This window comes from Vulpes lagopus, chromosome 12, assembly GCF_018345385.1.
Source record: "Vulpes lagopus strain Blue_001 chromosome 12, ASM1834538v1, whole genome shotgun sequence".
Lineage (NCBI taxonomy): Eukaryota > Metazoa > Chordata > Mammalia > Carnivora > Canidae > Vulpes > Vulpes lagopus.
Genome location: NC_054835.1, coordinates 48,723,991 through 48,743,658, shown reverse-complemented (window position 1 = coordinate 48,743,658; position 19,668 = coordinate 48,723,991). Strand labels below are relative to the sequence as shown.

The following is a 19,668-nucleotide window of genomic DNA, read 5'->3' as shown; positions in this document are numbered from 1 at the left end:
GCAGTTACCAAAGGTTTCGTTAGGCCTCGCGATCTCTATGGATGACGTGGCTGAGTTTTTAAACTTTAACTCGACTTTAACTTTTAAACTTTGACTCAAAATTACCACAAAGAATACACCACTACAACCGGAAGAACTGGATGAACATAATCCTGTCTTTGAAAATAAAATAGGTCATTAGCTATTGTCACGGCCAGATTATTCCGGTTATAGGAGATTCACTTCATCAACTTCACGGAAAGACGGAGAGTACGAAGGCTCCAAAGAACGCCGGATCCGCGCGGCGAAGGCGGCCCCGCCGACCCGACGCCACCGCCCCTTCCGGTCCCAGGCCCTCACCAGCGGGGGATCCTGATTGGTCCAGGCTGCTTGGCGGCACCTGAGCCCTCTGGCCTGGGATTGGACAGGCCAGGCTGAGCATGTGACTGGTCCTGGCCAATGGGATGTGAAGGGGAGGCAAGCGCGGATGGGGCGGCGGGGGTCGGGGAAGGGTCTCGGGGCTGCGCAGCGGGACCCCCGGGACGCCTCCTGCGGTGCGTGCGGCGCCTGGGGCTGCGGCAGCCATCCGAGCAGCGGAGCCTGGCCTCCCCGCAGACTTGCGGTCGTGTGAGGTCAGCGGCCCCTAAGCTGTTTATGCCACCTGGTGGGGGGAGGGGTGTTCTGTTCCTCGTAGGGCGCCTCGCCGAGGAAGCGCATCTGCAAGCTTCCAGACCTGGAGAAGGGAGACCCCCCGCCCCCAAGCAGCCGAGCGGGAGCGGGACACTACCTGTTCCTGGGACTCCAGTTCCCTGTGCTGTAGTTTCCTCTCTGCGCACCGCACCTGGTTAGCGCGGGCTTCTAGTTCGTCTTGTAGAGCCTGAAACGGTGGAAGATAAACACGGAGACGTTAGAAATGACGCTAGAAATGAGACCACCGGAAAGGCCTCGGCTCTAGTCCGCCGTTGCTGCTGTTCCGCAGAGCTCGGGCAAACAGAACCAGGCCTTTAGGGGCACGCCCAGGTGTTTTCTGGTTCAGGAATAGCGAGTCTAACACATTCCGAAGGTAAGACAGACATTAGCAGGTGTCAGCTCAGTTAATAAAAATGTCTCTGATACCCCCTGCATAGAGACGAAGCATGCAATGAAGCCTAAAGCTGTGGCTAATTACAGCAGCTCTGTGGGGCCACCTGCAAGGTGCGCTGCCCTCGGAAAAGTGTGGTGACAGCCTGGGGACTGTAATGTCGGACCAACACGTCAGTCTTCCAAATTATTCTCATAGTAACCTTAAAGGAATTTCTTTATTAAGTCATGAAGGGTGGTGTGGAATTTGAGGAACCCATCAGAAGTTTACAGAGGGGAACTCTCTCCGTTGCCAAGTGGCCACTGGAAAAGAATTCTGGTTAATATGGGGAACTCAGGGGATCCCTGGGTGGCGCAGCGGTTTGGCGCCTGCCTTTGGCCCAGGGCGCGATCCTGGAGACCCCGGATCGAATCCCACGTCGGGCTCCCGGTGCATGGAGCCTGCTTCTCCCTCTGCCTGTGTCTCTGCCTGTGTCTCTGGCTCTGTCTCTCCTTCTATCTCTCAAGAATAAATAAATAAAATATTAAAAAAAAAAAGATACAATGCAAACACCTTGACATAATTACGGATATGATATGCAGAAAGTTACAGTGAGAAGAACACACGGCATGGTAACTGTAAAGGTGTCAAATAAATTCTCAAAATAAAATTCAATCAAGACAACGGACTTCCTGCTAGGTGTCAAGAACTGTGATAGCATTCTAAATAAAAGAGTAAAAGAAACCAGACAACAAAAAAATTCCCTCTTCTCATGAAGCTTGTATTACATTGGGGGGTAGACAATAAGCAAATAAGTATAATATGTCAGTGATAAGTGTAGAGGAGGAATTAAGCAGGGCAGGGGGATATTCTGGAGTGGGGTCAGTGAAGATCTTATAATTCTAAACAGATGGCCCAAGAAGACTTGAGCAAAGACCTGAAGGAGGAGAGAGAGCAAGTCATGGACATCTGCAGGAAGAACCCTCCAAGCAGGGGACACTGTATGTGCAAAGGCCCTGAGGTGGCATGTTCGAGCCAGTGTGGAGAGTGGGCTGCAACCACATCAGAGACATCCTAGATGCCAGGTCCCATCAGGTCACACAAAACCTCAGCAGGCAATTGAGAACTTTAGCTTTTATTTTTTTATTATTATTTTTTAAATGTCTTATTTATTTATTCATGAGACAGAGAGAGAGAGGCAGAGAGAGAAGTGGGCTCCTCGCAGGGAGCCTGATGTGGGACTCAATCCCAGACTCCGGGATCATGCCCTGAGCTGAAGGCAGACACTCAACCACTGAGCCATCCAGGTGTCCCGAGAAATTTAGCTTTTATTCCGAGATAGAAGGAAAGCTACTAGAGGGTGTGGGCAAGTGTTGTTTTGGTTGCCATGAGGAACGGATGGACAAGGGGTAAGGGCAGAAGCAGGGAGGCAGGGCAGAGGCCATGGAAACATACTGGGGAAGGATGACGGGGAATTGGTGGGCGGTAGCAGGTGGGGGTGAGGGAAGTATCAGAGCCCTGATATATTTGAAGATAGAATGACAGCCCCATGGGGTGGATGTGGAGCATGAAAATAAGATTCCCAGGATTTTGGCTTGAACAGGTAGAAGGTGGCAGTTAGGGAAGGTTGAGGGAGGGGTCAGCCAAAGATGGGTTGCATTAAGTCTGGAATGTCCATTACACATCCAAGCAAAGATACTGGGTTTGCTGCTAGGAGTAAGAGTCTGAGATTCAGACAGATATGTCTAAGTCATTAAGAATTCTTCCAATGCAACTCCAGTCTCTTCTACATACAGACCTATACACAGTGGTTCTTAACCTTTCCTGGGGTTCTGGACCCAGCCAGCCAGCATCTGATGAAGGGTATGTGGTTACTCTCTTCATGGAGAAAGTATGCTTATGATTGTTTATTTCAGGGAGTCCACATACTGCCTGAAGCCCATCTATGGATGAACCCCAGGCTAAGAGCCTCTAATTAATTTTTTAAATTTATTTATTCATGAGAGACACACACACAGAGAGAGAGAGAGGCCAAGACATGGGCAGAGGGAGAAGCAGGCTCCATGCAGGAGCCCGATGTGGGACTCCATCCTGGATCCCGGGATCACTACCCGAGCCAAAGGCAGGCGCCCAACCGCTGAGCCACCCAGGCGTCCCAAGAGTTTCTAATTTAAAAAGTTAAATGGTTTGAGGACGAGGTTAAAAGCTTTAGGGGCTCTTTGATATCATGCTTGATTATAAAATCCACAATTCAACCAAGTCTGCCAACCAGCTTGAAGGTATTGTTTATAATTCTGTTATTGTGGTCTGAGAATGCGACTGTTCCTATGTTTGTTGATCAAGTAGCAATTTCTTTTTTTTTTCCTTTTGGTAGCTACCAGTACAGAGGATCCTCTCTGCTTCTCTGACGGCATCATGGGGAGAGAGTAATGATTACTGTCGTGGGAAGAACGTTGGCACGTTTTTTTGTTCCCAGTCTTGCCTGCTCTCCCCTTCCACCCTCATCCTGCTGTCAGAGTGATCTTCTTAACCCGAAATCTAATTATGTCAGTCCCCCACTGAAATGCTTAAACAATACTCCAGCATCCCTGAGATGGCGTTCAAAGTCCTGAGCGTGGCTTTCAGGGACCTCTGTCCTCTGGCTCTGGCCAGGCTGAGCCCCACGAAGCCTCAGCGTCATGCTGCTGCCGTGGCCAGGATCAAGAACGCCAGGAGATACCACTGACTGCGTGGGTTTTATTTTTAACCCTCACCGCATCCCAGGCAGTAGGTGTTGCTTCATCTATGCTCGAGAGCACATAATTGAGGCTCAGCGAGGTTGAGAAGCCGGCTCAGGTCCCTGTGGCCCGTACTCAGGCACTGGACTGGAATTTTAAAACACTAACTTCAAATTCTGTACATTTCGCTCCTCGTCGCGCTGCCTCTTTCTCCCTCTGTACCTGTTTTCTCTTTTCTCTGCCTGGAAGCTGCCCCACCTGCTCGCTTGATGGTGTCAATCCTGAGAACTCAGAATGGACTCCTCTGGGCTTTTATCCGTCCAGTGCTTAAGAGAATCACAGTCCAGGTCTGTGTGCGGCTGAGCGACAGAAGCTCAGGGCTCTCTCCCCTTCAGGTCTGTAAGCCGAGGGCCAGGCCAGCTCCACGCCAGGCACACACTTGACACTCGACTCATGTTTGTGGAGGGAGCTAATAAATATTTGAACTATACACCCTGAGGAAATGTACTTCAATCAGCAGGGCTCCCAAACGTCCTTAATACGGCACGTTAAGCTAAAGGTTATTAGGTTTCTCGAAATACAGAATATACCACTCTACCTTCCAAATACCTATATGACATTACTGTTCCTTGTGGCGATATGTTGTGTGGTTTCTGCCACATTAAAAACTACAACACTGCCTGTATTTTTTTTTTTTTTAGTTTTTGTTTTATTAAAAGATTGATTGATTGATTTGAGAGAGGGGGAGCGCATGGACGTGTGTGCACACATGTGTACCCACAGGGGGAGGGAGTGGTCGAGGGAGAGGGAGAGAGAAAATCAAGCAGACTCCCTACGGAGCGTGGAGCCAGGTAGGGGGCTTGACCTCATGACCCTGAGATCACAACCTGAGCTGAAAGCAAGAGCCCGAGGCTCAACAAACTGAGCCACCCAGGCACCCTTAGTTTTTATTTCACAGAGAAAAAAAATAAAGGAGACGTGTACCTCCCTTGTCTTAAACAAAACATTGTTCCCTGCTTCCTGCCCTCGCCCCTGCCATGCCTCCAGCAGCAGACCCTGGGAGTAGCTACACGCAGTGTCCCCTCTCTGTCTCTGCACCTTCTTAGCATCCCATTGCACCTGCCAGCTGTCCTCACCATGCTCCTGAGTCCATTTTCAACACAGTCACTTGTCACCTCCCAAATGCCAAAGCTTCCAGAAGCCAATTTTCTTCCTCATCCCCTGGCAGTATTTGGCCCTGTTCACATCCCAGTGTTTTGAATTTTGAGGAACTAATTCTGCGGAGTGAAGCCAGGGGTCAAGTAAGGCTGCTGCGAGAGTGCAGCAGCCAGACAGAACGCCAGACAGGACAGGAGGGCTTAAGAGAGGGCTGAGGATGGATGTGGTGGGACCATGAATGGGGCGTCAAGGGAAAGAGGGACGCAGAGAGACCATAAGGCTTTGATGCTGAACGACCACGGAATATGACACTATGAACTACTAAAGGGCCAAGGAGCAAGCCAGAGCAGTGGGGGTGGGATTTTTTTCTAAGATTTAATTTATTTATTCATGAGAGACACAGAGAGAGGCAGAGACATAGGCAGAGGGAGAAGCAGGCTCCCTGTGGGCAGCCCAATGGGAGACTAGATCCCAGGACCCTGGGATCACAACCTGAGCTGAAGGCAAATGCTCAACTACTGAGCCACCCAGGTGCCCCCCAGAAAATGGTTTTTGACCAGATGAGTGTACGGTGCTGGTGGGACTTGACGGGAGACCAGTGACACTGGGAGAGGATTCTGAGCAGTGAAGAGGGATCTCAGAGGCTAAGTACGAATGGGCCACTTCCTTGGGGAAGGAAGTAGAAAGAGAAGAGGTTCACAAACCTGACTCTTGGCTGACATCCCTGTGGAGAAGCAGGCGGAGGGGGAGCATGCCAAGGGGGCCGGTGAGAACTTGGGGGTCAGGGTGTGGCTGAGAAGTTAGCATTACAGGGCTCTGGCTGAAAGCCTTTCTCAGAATTAGACCTGATTCTATCTCCACATTCCACACAGTGAAAAGATGAAGTCAACCATATTTTATCAATATTATCAAAACAGAAGTGAAATTACATTTGCTTTTCAAAAAGGTACCACTCTTCAAATTTGCTCGTAGTTTGAAGATGTAAGACATGATCTTTTTAAGGTTAATCAGAGAAAGCAGTGTGTCTAGAAATTACTTTTATTATCTGTTAAGAAATCAGTTTCAAAAATTGAAAAGTAACCAAATAATATGCCACTTTCAAAAAAGTTAAAACGTCCTTAGATGAAAGGAAAATGACAGTTTATATTGGCAGCTGTTCCTAGCCTCGTATTCTAAAATATTATTAGGCCATTAGGGTTCCAACCTCAGAATCTGACATAAGGACTGTGTGAAAGTGACCACAATTACTCAATCAGTACAAGCAGGAACATTCTTTCGAGTTGTGGCTTCTTTATTCAAAAACCTTCAGATCTGACATTCAACACACACAAAAAATCACAACTTTTAGTTTATTCCTGAGAAAAGCCCATGATAATGAAAGAACAGAATGTCCAACACTAGGTCACCAATATAAAACAGAATCCAACTTGCACCGCTGAACTGTTTTTTCTGCAAAATTATTCCCCATCTCTGCTCTGCTGTGTTAACTTGCATCATTACTGAAAAGGCAGTTCTTTTCTCCCAATTAAACCTGCCTTTAAATGCCATGGAAGTCAGCTTGCTGTAGGAAGCTACATTGTGCCGGCTTCCAGAGTGCTTTGTTGGTGGTTCGGGAACAAAGAATGACACTTTCCAGAAGAAAAATGTAAATGACATAATAAGCTTTGCAAGAACAATGAGGGCATACCACTCTTTAAAAGGGAGCAAGTTATAAGAGAATTTGATTTGTTTGTTTAAAATACGAAAATAATTAGGGCAAATTAAAGTCTGAAAGACTATACATGTCAATGGACTTTTGCAGGGTGAGGAGGAGCACTGGTAGCTAGTGTGCCCATTGAATGGCACCTGTGTCAGTACTAGAGCTCTGCTCTTGGTTTGGGGGAGGGGAAGAGTACTATAGTCAATATTATTTTCACAAAATTTGTAAACATGATTCCAAGCAAACCACTCAACTTGTAAAACCATGCATTAAGGAATTATTTGTAGTCTTATTAAAAACCAAAGTTTCGGGCAGCCCTGGTGGCTCAGTGGTTTAGCACCGCCTTCAGCCCAGGGTGTGATCCTGGAGACCTGGGATTGAGTCTCATATCAGGCTTCCTGCATGGAGCCTGCTTCTCCTCTGCCTGTGTCTCTGCCCCCCTCTATCTCTCTCTGTGTGTGTCTCTCATGAATAAATAAATAAAATCTTTAAAAAAATAAAAACCAAAGTTTCTCTGGCAGTTCGGAATCAATTAAACAAACATGAAATGATGGCAGATACTTGCCTTTTAATAATGAGTAAGTGAAACAAAAGAGTTCATTTCAATTATAAAGTGGTCAAAAAGGTATTTACTGAAGGGAAAAAGTCACTGGAAGGGAGGAACACTGTGCTATAGTGATAAAAAAAGATATAAGGTATCTGGTCGGCTCAGTCAAAAGACCATGTGGCTCTTGATCTTGGGGTCATGAGATTGAGCTCCACATTGGGTGAAGAGATTGGATAGATAGATAGATAGATAGATAGATAGATAGATAGATAGATAGACAGACAGATATCACAATGTTCCCAGTATACAAGGCATATGACAGAGGCTTTCAGATTTAGTCTTTTAGTGTGAGCAGAAGTCTTTCTTGAGATCTGACCTTGCCCTTAGCCAACCTCTCAGTCAGCTCCACAGATGGAGGTGGGGGTGGGTGTCCTTTCTGGCTCATGAGAGCTACGACCTTATGAACTTTTTTTTTTCAAAGATTTATTTGAAAAAGAGAGAGACAGCACAAGAAGGGGAGGGGTAGTGGAAGAGAGAGGAACAGGCTCCCACTGAGCAGAGCCCAAAGCCGGGCTCAATCCCATCATGACCTGTGTGAAAGGCAGATGCTTAACCACTGAGCCACCCAGGCACCCCATAATCTTTTGTCAGTGGGCTGTGTGGACAAGCACATTTGTCCTCATCTCATCCCCTAGAATATCTGTGGTCCAGGTTCTCAAACTCTCGACTTACCCATCTTTACCAAAACCTCCATTGTGAGAAATTTGGGAAACTACTTTCCAATCAAAACAGAATCAACAGGAAAAAGCTACCCTTCTCTTGAGTCACTTCTGGAAACACTGTCAGCAGAGTGAACTCTTACCATTTTGTTACCAAGACTGTAGGAGTATGAGTCCCCGATTTTTGAAACAGTTCTCACTGACTTGAAATTTAATGCATTTTACACTTCTATTCTGCCTCATTCGATGTTGCCAAGTTTTGGCAAAACGCCTACGTCTGACCTTTTCACAAATCATCATGAGGCCTATGGGGACATTTTTTCTGAGCCTGCAGTAAGTACATTGAGGGGCAAAGGGTAAACAGACCCTCTCCTTGGTTCTCTCCCATAGACCATATTCCACATATCCTCTGGGACATGGGAATCTTGGAACAGTATAGAGTCCCTTTATTTGAAAAACTGGGTTAAAGCATATGTAGATCAAAAAATCATGGATTAAGTTTTGCCCTGTACAAAGTTGGGGTCCTCAAAGTCATTGATTTTGAAGACTTTGGGTTAGGTCTGTGGTCATGAAATAAGGACACAGACAAGCCTCTGCTGGGTGAAACACAGAAGGGGCCTCATTTAGCAGAAAGCTCTGCACAGCCAAGGAGTTTAACAAGCAAAAACAGAATATTTGTACCAAAGATGCTGTCCAGTCCGCCTGGCAAACTGTTGAAAATTGATGGGTAGATGGGGATTTTGCTTATTATTCTCCCTACTTTTGTGGATGTTTGAAAGTTTCCATAATAAAAAGCTAAAAAACGTTTTAAGCTTTTCCTACTTAAAAAACATGAAGTCACCATATCCTTCCTTTCATGAGGCTTGAATTTACTATCTTACTTCAGAGAAGACATGATTCATTCATCATTCAAAGGGTAGGAGAGATGTAGGAGGACTTCCCCATGTCTGTCCTGAACATAAAGTTAAGGAAGCAAGGAGTGATGTTCATATTTTGACCTAAGGAGAAGATAACTGGAAAGAAAGAGAAGGCTTATTTCTATTTTCACTAAGATATAATTTACAGACAATAAAATTCCAGGTTTATTTTTTAACAGAAGTGGTCTGTTTTCCATTTAAAACACGTAAGATGATTTAAAAGTTTGTGTCATGAAATATCTACTAAGATTATAAAATCTTGATATAAACCATCATCCACTGATTGGTTTATCCATCGACCGGAAATGACACCTGATCTGTGACTACAGGGAAAAGATACTAATTAGGAAGGAGAAATAGGGATGACTCTCATTTAAACCTTAATTGCCTTTTTAATAACGCCCACACTTGTGGAAGCAGCATTACTCTAATTCATTTTACAAATGGTGCTGACAATATTTCTGACGAGTAGGTTTTCCTCGACACGTCAACTGACACAGAAAGAGCAGCTGATTTTCTTTCTACTATTGCTAGTGAAAGCTAAGGAAAAATGAAAGAAAAGCAATAAAATTTCACTATTTTGGTCAGATTTATAGACTTTTTTTTATTTTTATTTTTTTTTTAGCACATTTTGAACAACTGGGACACAGCAGGAAGACCAAGCCCTGTCTCCCATATGAGGAGATCTACATCTGGGGGGAGGGAAGATGATACAATGGCAGAATGACATTTTTACTGGGTGGTCTCACTGGCTATTTACAGAAGCCACTATGGCTCCTGTCTGATTTTATTTTATTTTTTTAATAGGCTAAATCTACTAACAAAAGTAACAAGTCTTCAACTGAAATGCCAGTCAAGATTTTTTTCAAAGTGATTTCTTCATTTAGACCTACATAGGATGAATAACAAATCATAGACAAGTTTTACTAGTGATTCTACAGTGATGGAGAACGGGTTCATACTATAGATCTAAAGAAAATCAGAACCACAGTCACTGCGGAGGCCACTAATTCACAACACAATATATACTATTCACAACACAATAGTATATATTTTTTTCCTTATGGCTTATATTCAGGTTCTTAATTTTTTTTTCACATTCCAAGCAAGCACTTTCTTCTTCTTTTTAACCCTCATAATTCAGTCTCTGGTGATATTGGTATGAAGAAAAGGAGATCTTGGGGGTGTTAACCCCATACATATGTTACTCTTCACATCAGGCAAAATTCCTTTCAGGTGGAAAGATTTTTAGTCCTTGTTGCAACAAACCACATGTATGAGAAACTGTAGTTGGACATGAGCCATTGCTCTAGTATGTAGTAGGCTACTGATTCAACATGAAAGGCAAAAGTATCGTGGCCAGTATAAAAAACAAGAGTAGCGTTTTCGCCAATGCATAAGAAAATTTTTATTTATTCTCTTTTCTCTTTTTCTCTATTTTCAGGCTTATAAAATTCCTAAAGAACTTCCTTTAAAAGTCCTAAAAATGCACTTTTAAAAATGTTGGCGTTTCCTGGTCTTAACACACAGGTCCCAGGAACAGAAATCATGTTATTCAGAGACTATGACCCACGTCTCCTCTTAAAGTAGCCAGTATTTTTCTACTCAGGAAATCCAAAGCACAAATTCTTATCTCGACTGGTAGAAATTGAGGATCAAGTTCAAGAACCATAGCTAGGATGTTTCAGGATCATGGAAGAGGGGAACAGAGTGAAAAGTGTTGAAGTCTCACAGACCACCCTTTCCTGCACAAGCCTGGGGAAGAGGAAGCACCCATAAGTCATTCATTTCAATTTCGACTTTCTTACAACGGCTAATCATTCACATGCGTGATCCCTTGAGCCTGCAGCATTCATTCCAATGAACCATGAACTTCTCCTCTATTAAAGCTGAAGGAGGGATGTGTCAGCTATGAGAGAAGGTGCTTGAAGGAATGGCTACAAGCCTCCCAGCACAGGTGGCTGGATGCTGTCATTGACCAATGAGTGGAGGTGGGGAGACAAAGCAGAATTAGAGTATCTGGAAAGGAAGAGAGAAAGTAAGTTTCTGTGTGATCCAGATTCAATGGTAATACGATGCCAATGATGATCATGAGCGCACAGTGCAGAGAGAGATCAATCATGCAGGAAGCACTTTGGGGCAGGAAGACTATGAGTTGAGTGCTAGAGTTGGAGCGTGCACCATGTTACCAGTGTTCCCATCCTGCAGGCACTGGTTCCCAGCTCCAGTAAGGGCCTTCCTGCTGATGGCCCTACAGCTCATTTCCATACACATCTCTTATGTTCCCTGGTGTAGCCTCTCCCACCATCTCTTTACATCTATGCACAGCTGCCTCACCACCATCGCAGACATATCAAGTCCGAGACCAAAGTCAGGGTGTCCTCCTGAACCAGCTTCCCTCCCCACCATCCTGCCCATCAGCAACACAGCACTCTTCTTCGCCGCCACCCAGGTTTAAACTCCCAGGCATCTGCGGGTCACCCCTGGTTCCCTCTCAGTCCCACTTAGTTGTCCGAGTTCCTTCAATTTCTATTTGAAGCTGCTCTTACTTTGATCTTCATTCTGCACACTGGGATTCCACAGTTTTCCCAGTTGTGGCCCCCTGCATCCCCCTGGCAGACAAATTTTCCCCTGATTCTCCATCTCCAAAAACATAAATGCCTGACCATCTCTTACCCTGTCGAGGTTAGCGTTCTTCTACCTAGTGCCGAATCCTTCCATAATCCTACTGTGCTCAGCGTACGAACTCAAAGCTAACATGTTAGCTCCTAGCTCAGGCACTGTGCTAGGAGCCTTAAATACTCCACTTCCTTTCACAATAACTCTCTGAGAAGCCTCACTGGGGAGGGAGGCAGCCAAGGCTACTACAGATTGCCCAAGCTTTCCAGCTAGAAAGTCATAAAGACAGGAAATGGCCCCAGGTCAGCTGGACACTGCCTGAGCATCTGTCCCATCTGCCTCTCCACCTGCACTTGCTGCTGCCGAGAGGGCCCCCTCTGCACTGCCCTGGGGCCCTCTGTTCCTTCCTTCAGCTTATCTGGAATGCCTTCTACTGTCCACGTTTTCTTTCAAAAGCCGCCCGTCACTTGAAATGATCTGGGTTTGGTCTTTTTTTTTTTTTTTTTTAAGATTTTATTTATTTATCCATGACAGACACAGAGAGATAGGCAGAGACACAAGCAGAGGGAGAAGCAGGCTCCATGCAGGGAGCCTGACGTGGGACTCAATCCTGGGTCTCCAGGATCAAGCCCTGGGCTGAAGGCGGCGCTAAACTGCTGAGCCACCTGGGCTGCCCTGGGTTTGGTCTTAAGATCTTTAGCCTTTAGCTTATGAATCAAAATGTATGAAAAGAAGAAGGAAAAAGAAGTTTCTGTGTCACAGATTTAATAATAATGATGCCGGTGGTTTGCCTATTATAGTGTCAAAAAAGAAGGGCATCACACGGCATTCTGGGTTGAACTACATGCCCTCAAAAAGACATGTTTAGGTCCTAACCCTCAGAACCTCAAGACATGACCTTATTTGGAAATGGGATCCTTGAAGAGGGAATTAGTTAAGAAGAAGTCACAGTGGATCAGAGTAGGCCCTTCATCCAGTACGACTGGTGTTCTTATAAGACAAGAAACACGGGAAGAGGTTGGCCATGTGACACTGGAGGCAGAGACTGGACAGTGATGTACCTGCAGGCCAAGGACACCAAAGACTGCTGGGAAACACCGGCAGGTAAAAGAAGCAAGGGAAGATTCTTCCCCCGGGGACTTCAGAGGGAGCATGGCCCTGACGACACCTTGATCTCGTTTAGTCTCCAGAACTGTGAGTCAATCACTTTCCATTGTTTTAAGCCACTCCGTTTTTGGTACTTTGTTATGGCAGCCCTAGGAAACTCACACCAAGGAACTTCCTTGCCTTACACGTTTTCTCTCTGAAACATTTCAGCGTGTGCGCAGACACACACACACGCACAAGCACAAACAAGCGCAATCCTTTTGTATCACTTAGTTCTAGACTTCATTTTGTTCACGTAAGGACTGACAGCATTCTCGTTATGCAACAATCTGGAAACTTGGGAGATTTTCTCCAAAGTTGGCATTTCAAGAGGATGACAATTATATTTACCCACTTGCCTTTCTATCATTTTGTGTCCAAGCTCCTATCAGGTTATAAAGGCAGTTATTCCAGTAAAACACTGACGCGTTCCTAGACCATGAAAGAGGAGATGCCCAAGACACAGAGACAGAGAGCCTAGGTGAGCCTGTTTCTGGCACTCCCACCTTTGCATAGGGGATGGAAACTATATATGCCACATAAAGTATTTTTCTCTCTTTTTTTTTAACCCTAAGATACTGTGATATCTGGAGCCAATACTTCCGAGAAAGAAGTTTAAAATTTTCTGTTTAAACCACTTAGAACGAGAGGATTTACAAAGGTCCTGTTTAATGTTCAGCTGACACATTGTCAAAAACATTTATCATGCAACCTTTTGAAGTTTCTTCCACTCCCTCTTAGTTATTAAAGCTTGGATTGCAGTTAGTTATCAACAACAAAGCACACACGTGATAGTGTTTTTCTAGTCAGTCTTTCAGGCTGATTTCTGAACTAAGCAAAATTAAATTCTCCTGATCAGAAAAAATGATTAGTGACCTAGTTTTCATGCTGAATGCACAACACAATTGATCTCTGCAATTGCTGCTCTGTGGACCTAGAGACAATGGAGGGGACTTGGAAATTTCACTTAAGTGTTTCATAATGCTCCAAATTGTAAGACTCTTCAGATATAAGAACGTGCCACTTAAAGTTAGGCTGCAATTTTTTCAGGGACAATTAGGAAACAGTGACCTCCATCACTGAGATTTCTCTGGCAACTTAATCCTAGTATAAATTTCTTCACATTGAAAATAACTCCAGTTCATATTTTCACAAGAGGAATGAAACCTCTTTCTAAATAATTCCATTGGATAATGTTTTTAGAGTGTACACAATATATTAGATCTCATTGGGAAAGCAAAAGTTGGGTAAGACACGGTCTTACTTTTTAAGGAGCTCACACTATCACAGCAGATATGCAATAAGCACAAAAAGCAGGGGAGCACAAGAAATGTCTTAAGCATCCAACTGGGAAAACAAAAGAAAAGAGGGAGGACAGACGAAGAAGTTCAAGGACACCATAAAGAAGCAAGCAGATAAATACAGAATGTGGGACATTCTCCAGGGACCACTGACTCGGTTTCTGTAAGAAGTCAATAGATGGAGTAAAAAGAAAGAAAGGGTCTGCTTTCAACTGAAGAAGATGTAAGGTAAATAACCATCAAGTGTCACATTTGGATCTTGTTTGGATCCTGATTCAGACAAATCAACTGCAAAGTGGCATTTTAAGCTCAACTGGGGATATCTAGCTTGGGAGCAGGCATTTGGTGATACTAAAAGACAACTGCTAATTTTCTGAGGTATGATAGGGGCACCGTGGTTGTGTGAGATAATGTCCGTATTTTCTGGGAAGCGTTCTGGAATATTCAGGGTAAAACGACCCGACGTTTGCAGTTTGCTTTAAAGTATCTTAGCAAAGAAAACAGGGAGAAAAGATAAAGCACATGTGGCCAGACCTTGATAATCATGGAGTACCAGCCTCTATGCTTTGGGTAGGTTTGCAATTTATAATACAATTTTAAAATATACATATACAGTAACATGACTAGGTTGGGGAGAAAGCACAGCATCATTAGGTAAATCATCAGGTGGGATGTGGCACTTGGGGGAACTTGTGAATGGTAATTGCAATTTGGACAGGCAGGTGGGGAAAGGGAAGGACTGTCTGCCAAAGAAATAGCCTTTGCGAGGGTAAGTAAGGGGAAAATGGGGGTGCACCTGGCAAAAACCTGCAGTCCAAAGGAGCAGCCCTTGGGAGTGGGGGGTGGTCCTGAAAATGGAGTCAAGGTCAGAGCATAGAGGCCTTGAATGTCAAGCTGAGTTTACACTTAATCTGGTGAGGAGATGCGCTTTGGTGCCATGCTTAAACTCAACAGAAATATACAGAATTACTTCCTAGACACCAATGTCCCAGGCTTAGCACGTACAAAACTGGATGTATTATCAGTTCCCCTGCTTTCCTCCCCTACCCTCCTACACACCCCACCCCTTTGCCTAAACCTATCTCCCTACATATTCAGATCTAGATTAATGGAACCCATATTCCCCTAGTCATCCAAATCAGGAAACTTCAGGACACACTGAAGCTCCTGTTGGGTCACCTACCTGCCTTCTAGATGCTTCTCCTCTCCAGCCTTCCGTCAATCCCTGAGCTTGCTGGCTCTTATCTGGGCCCTGCACGCACCTGGAGGTCTCTCCAGCTCACCGTCACCAGAGTAACCCCCTGGATCAACCTCTCCCCTACGGAGCAGCACTAGCGTCACCTGCAAATTCCGGCCAATTATCTCCAATTATCTCCAACCCCGACGGCTTGCTTCTATTCCACTTACTCCCCTCCCCTAGAGTCCTGTTCGTCCTCACTAAGCCCTGTGGATTCAATGTCTTCAATACCTTTTGATTGGGTCCTCCTGGTGCCATCTCAACGGATGTCCTACTGTCCACAGAGCAGCCAGGTACGACTTCTAAGGCCTATCTAGAAGTTATCATTGAATCCCTCCTTCCCTCACCTCCCCTGCTGTGTGGGATTCATCAGTAAGTGGTGTTGCGTCCACCTTACAACGTGCACAGCCACCCCCTTCTCTCCTCGCCACCTCTGCTTCCACCAGCCCCATCTGACCCATGGCCACCTTTCACCTGAACACTCCCACTAGCCTCTCCCTTCGTCTCCTTTCATCTCCCTCCACACATTCTGCACACGGTAGTCAGATCGACCCACTGGCGGTATGAATAGCTTTCACCTGCTCAAAACTGTCCAGTGGCTCAGTGTTAGACTTGGAATCCTCTCCCATTTCCCCCAAGGCTGGTGAGGCCCTCACCACCTGGCTGCCACCTGTCCCTAAGGCCTCTTGTGCCAGCTTCTCTCTGGTCCTGCTGGTCCAGCCACACACCGGCTTCCTTTTGTTCTTTGAATATAGCCCCATTTATCACCACCTTTGAGACCCACACTAGCTCTTCCCTGCCTTCAGGAATATTTTCTCCATAAGCTTCACATGGTCAACTCCTTGTAGCTAGTCATAGACTACACATCACTTCCTTGGGGACACCCTTCCTGACCAGGCAGTCAAAACTGGCCACCTGGTCATACTTTATGACATCTCACCTTAGGTCTTTGCAGAACACTTATTACCATTTGATACTTTCCTTCTTTGTTTTCTGTTTCTCTTATTTAGACCCTCGGAGGCCAGGGATGGATCCTGTTCACCACCGGATTTCTGGGGCCTAGAATAGGGCTTGGCATATTAGAAGGTGCCAGCAGTAAATACTTGCTGTAGAGTATCTGATCAAGTCCTCCTCTCTAAAATATTTCAAAGGTTCGTGCCTAGTCTTCAGGCACTGCCTCTAGGACTCCTTCCTCCCTGTCTGCTTCTGCCAAGGCACCACCCTTGCCCACCCCTCATGCCATACTGGATCTCTGAGTTGGTCGTGCCAGGCATCTTGCTCCCACCACAGGGTTTTACATATTGCTTTCTTTTTTAAAAAAATATTTTATTTATTCATGAGAGACACAGAGGCAGGGACATAGGCAGAGGGAGAAGCAGATTCCCCGCAGGGAGCCCAATGCAGGACTCGATCCCAGGACCTCAGGATCACGCCCTGAGCCAAAGGCAAACACTCAACCACTGAGCCATTTAGGTGTCCCTGCATATTCCTTTCTATCTGGAGCATGATTTTGTCACTTAACAATTATCTCTCTCCACGCATCCTTTATACCCCAGCTTAAATGTCACTCTTCTAAGAACAACCTCTTCAGTCAGGCCAGCACCAATGGCCTCTCATTGGTTCAGGATCATCATTTTCACATTCATGTCTGTGATTGTTTTATTTGACTGGCATCTGTTTCTTCTTCTAGCCATATTTCTCATGAGGGCAGGGGTTGGTGTTGGCACTGAAGGACTTTAAAGACCACTGTGGGAAACAGCTCTTTCTCCTGGGAAATGAAACTTACTGACAGTGGGGGCAGGGAAGCTGTGAATTATTTCTGAATTCCAATCTCAAAGGACATTAATGAACATGAACATCGATGCTTCTAAATACGTAGCAAAAATGACAGTCATGATGAAATTATATGCCATCATTGATCTCGGGGTCATGAGTTCAAGCCCCACATCAGGCATAGAGCTCCCCCCACCAAAATAAAAGATGAACATTTTAGAAGTTTCCAACTGGATTTTTTTCTTTAAGATTGTGTTTTCCTATGTGAGTTAACAGAATGATAAAGATTAAAACTTTTTGTGAATTACTGGATTAACAATTACTATTGTCAAGAACATAAATGTTTTCCTTCAATCACTAGCAGCAGCGCATGATAAATACAAAGAAAAAACCGTAATAGTGTTTTCACAGCTTTCAAATCAGCTTCAGTATGAGACGGTGATGTGTAAGGTAAGCCACGACTTCATGGACTAGCATGGACCCAGCACACTTAAAGTAGGGATGCAAATAGTTAAAAAAATATTTTTAGGCAAAAAAAAAAAATATATATATATATATATAAAAATATAACACCCTGCCCCCAACAAGGCTGGTTCTTGGCAGAGCTTAGTCAAAATATATTTTTCAACCTTAACTTTTCAGTATATGTGCTGCCGAAGCGAGTGAGCACTCAATCTTAACTCTTCAAAGACTCCTTTACTAATGAATTCCTGTAACTAAAACTGGAAGGCTAGCCAGGCCCCTTTGAAATGAACCACCACAAACCAAACACCTACAGCTTCAGATGAGTTGTTGTTTCTCTTCAAAATGGACAAGATTCATTTTAGCACATTATGTGATGAGTATCCTTGAAAAAGATGAGGTCTAGGAAATCCAATGTTTTAAGTTACTTTTTAAGAATTCTATTTCCTCATTGGTTTATTGCTCACATGGCTTGTTAGCCCAACTTCTGAAGAGCCAAGACCTCTCAACCTCTCACTAGTAGATGAAACTTTGCTCTAGGATCTAATATCAATTTAAAAAATTATTTTACTCCCCTTCCCCCAGTTTTTATATCTTCCTTCTGATTGTAAAGTAATATGTTGCTACCTGAAGGAAAATTAAAAAAGCATAAAGGGGAAAATATAAAATTTCCACACTCCTTGCACTCAGACGTAACCACTACTCTCACACCACAGCTTTTTCCCTACGTGTATGAAGCTAGCATGTTGAACTTGTAGGACTCACTGAGTGTGATCGTGGAGGCTCCTGCTCTCTGTCTCCCACTCTCCTGTAATCTTGTTTAGTGGAGGGAACTTTTCTCCTGTCCCTGGGTGAAAACTCAGAAGGGGCCTTGAAATTGCACACATACTTATTCCATTAGGATTATTCTGAACAAATTTAAACTGTTCCTAAAAGCAATTTCATCTAAGGCAAGAGATATTTAAGGGACTCCAGAGCACCACTCTATGGCTTAATATGAACGTACTTTTGCTTTCTGTTTGTCTTTGAACCAAGAACCTGAAGCAGTTGGGGTGGTTCTGGTGGAGCCCTGCACCCCCACATCCCTGAGGACAGCTGAGATCAGACTGGAGACTTGTTATAGTTTACTCTCCCCTTGGAATAGCCCTTTAACATGTGTCTTCACCTTGCCTCCTGGGCTTCTGCTCTTGGCTGCAGTTCTCTTTGTATGTTGATCTTGGCCTGCTGGATGGAGTGGCCCTGTTCACCCCCTCCCTCTTCTGCACAGAGGAGGCACACTGAGTGGGACACTATCACCCCGTGCCCATTTAATGATTATGTATCCAAGGCGCACGGCGCTCAACAAGACAATTCTTGAGATGCTCTAAGTGAGGGAAATCAGGGCATGAAATTAATGGTTCTTGCCCTCACAGGGTAATTATACTTTTTCCCATAACTCATGGATAAGACACACAGAAGATGAATAGCAGAACAAAAAATAAACACCTCTTCATCCACCTCTTTTAGATCTCTGAGGAGAACTAAAGTATTCAGCATTTATATGTCAGGTGGAAAGCAGCCTGGAGAAATTGATGCCTAATTTGCTTATACCCCAGGCAGGAAGACTTCCAAAGACTTTTGAAATATGGCATATTACAAATGCTTGGGAAAGTAACATGAAACAGGACAGGGTTATCCGCACCACCATCCTCATTGTGTACTTACGGCCCTCTTCCCTCTGAGTGGCGAAGCCCAGACAAACATATAATTTCTACTGTGCCATGGGGCTTCAAAAACGGTTTTGAGGAACAAAAAAAGCCTCTGCTTTCTCACCAGCAAATGTAAATAGTGACCAAAATAGTACTAGAAAGTAAGCAGGGTCAGAGCTGTCTGGGCCTGCTCTAATTTTCACTTTTGATGAGCACATGTGAGCAAGTCTCCCCTCTGTGTAGGTGGGTGCTGTGAGTGACATTCGAAAGCAAAGACTGGATGGGGCTCAGAGCTGCGCTGCCACTAACACGGAGCTACAACGGAGCCTGTGGTCATGCCAAAAATCACCCGCACCCAGCTCAGTTAGCTAATGCTGGGCCAGGAAGTAAAAAGCGGGCATAAAAACCAGGGAAGACAGGCTTGAGGCACAAAGGAAATGGGAAAACACATTCACAGTCTTCAGAGTAGAGCACAAGGACAACGCAGACCACACTATAATCCCCACACGGCAATCATGCTCACTTTTCCTGTGTGCTTTTCTAGTTTCTGCACTTTATGGGAAGGCAGGTAGATGATAAATGGCAAGTGAGTATTCTGGTAGCTTTACGGAAATGCGTAATATAAGATGTGAGGAGAGTATGGCTT

The 19,668-nt window shown here is 44.8% G+C and overlaps 1 protein-coding gene across 1 annotated transcript in view; it reads right to left on the bottom strand.

Annotated features, from left to right (window-relative positions):
* Positions 1–19,668, bottom strand: part of CEP112 (centrosomal protein 112) — a 398,072-nt gene that overhangs the window by 43,339 nt on the left and 335,065 nt on the right. The window contains exon 24 of the mRNA XM_041725032.1: positions 767–856. Within this exon, the coding sequence (XP_041580966.1) occupies positions 767–856 (90 nt within the window). The remainder of the gene's footprint in view (positions 1–766; positions 857–19,668) is intronic.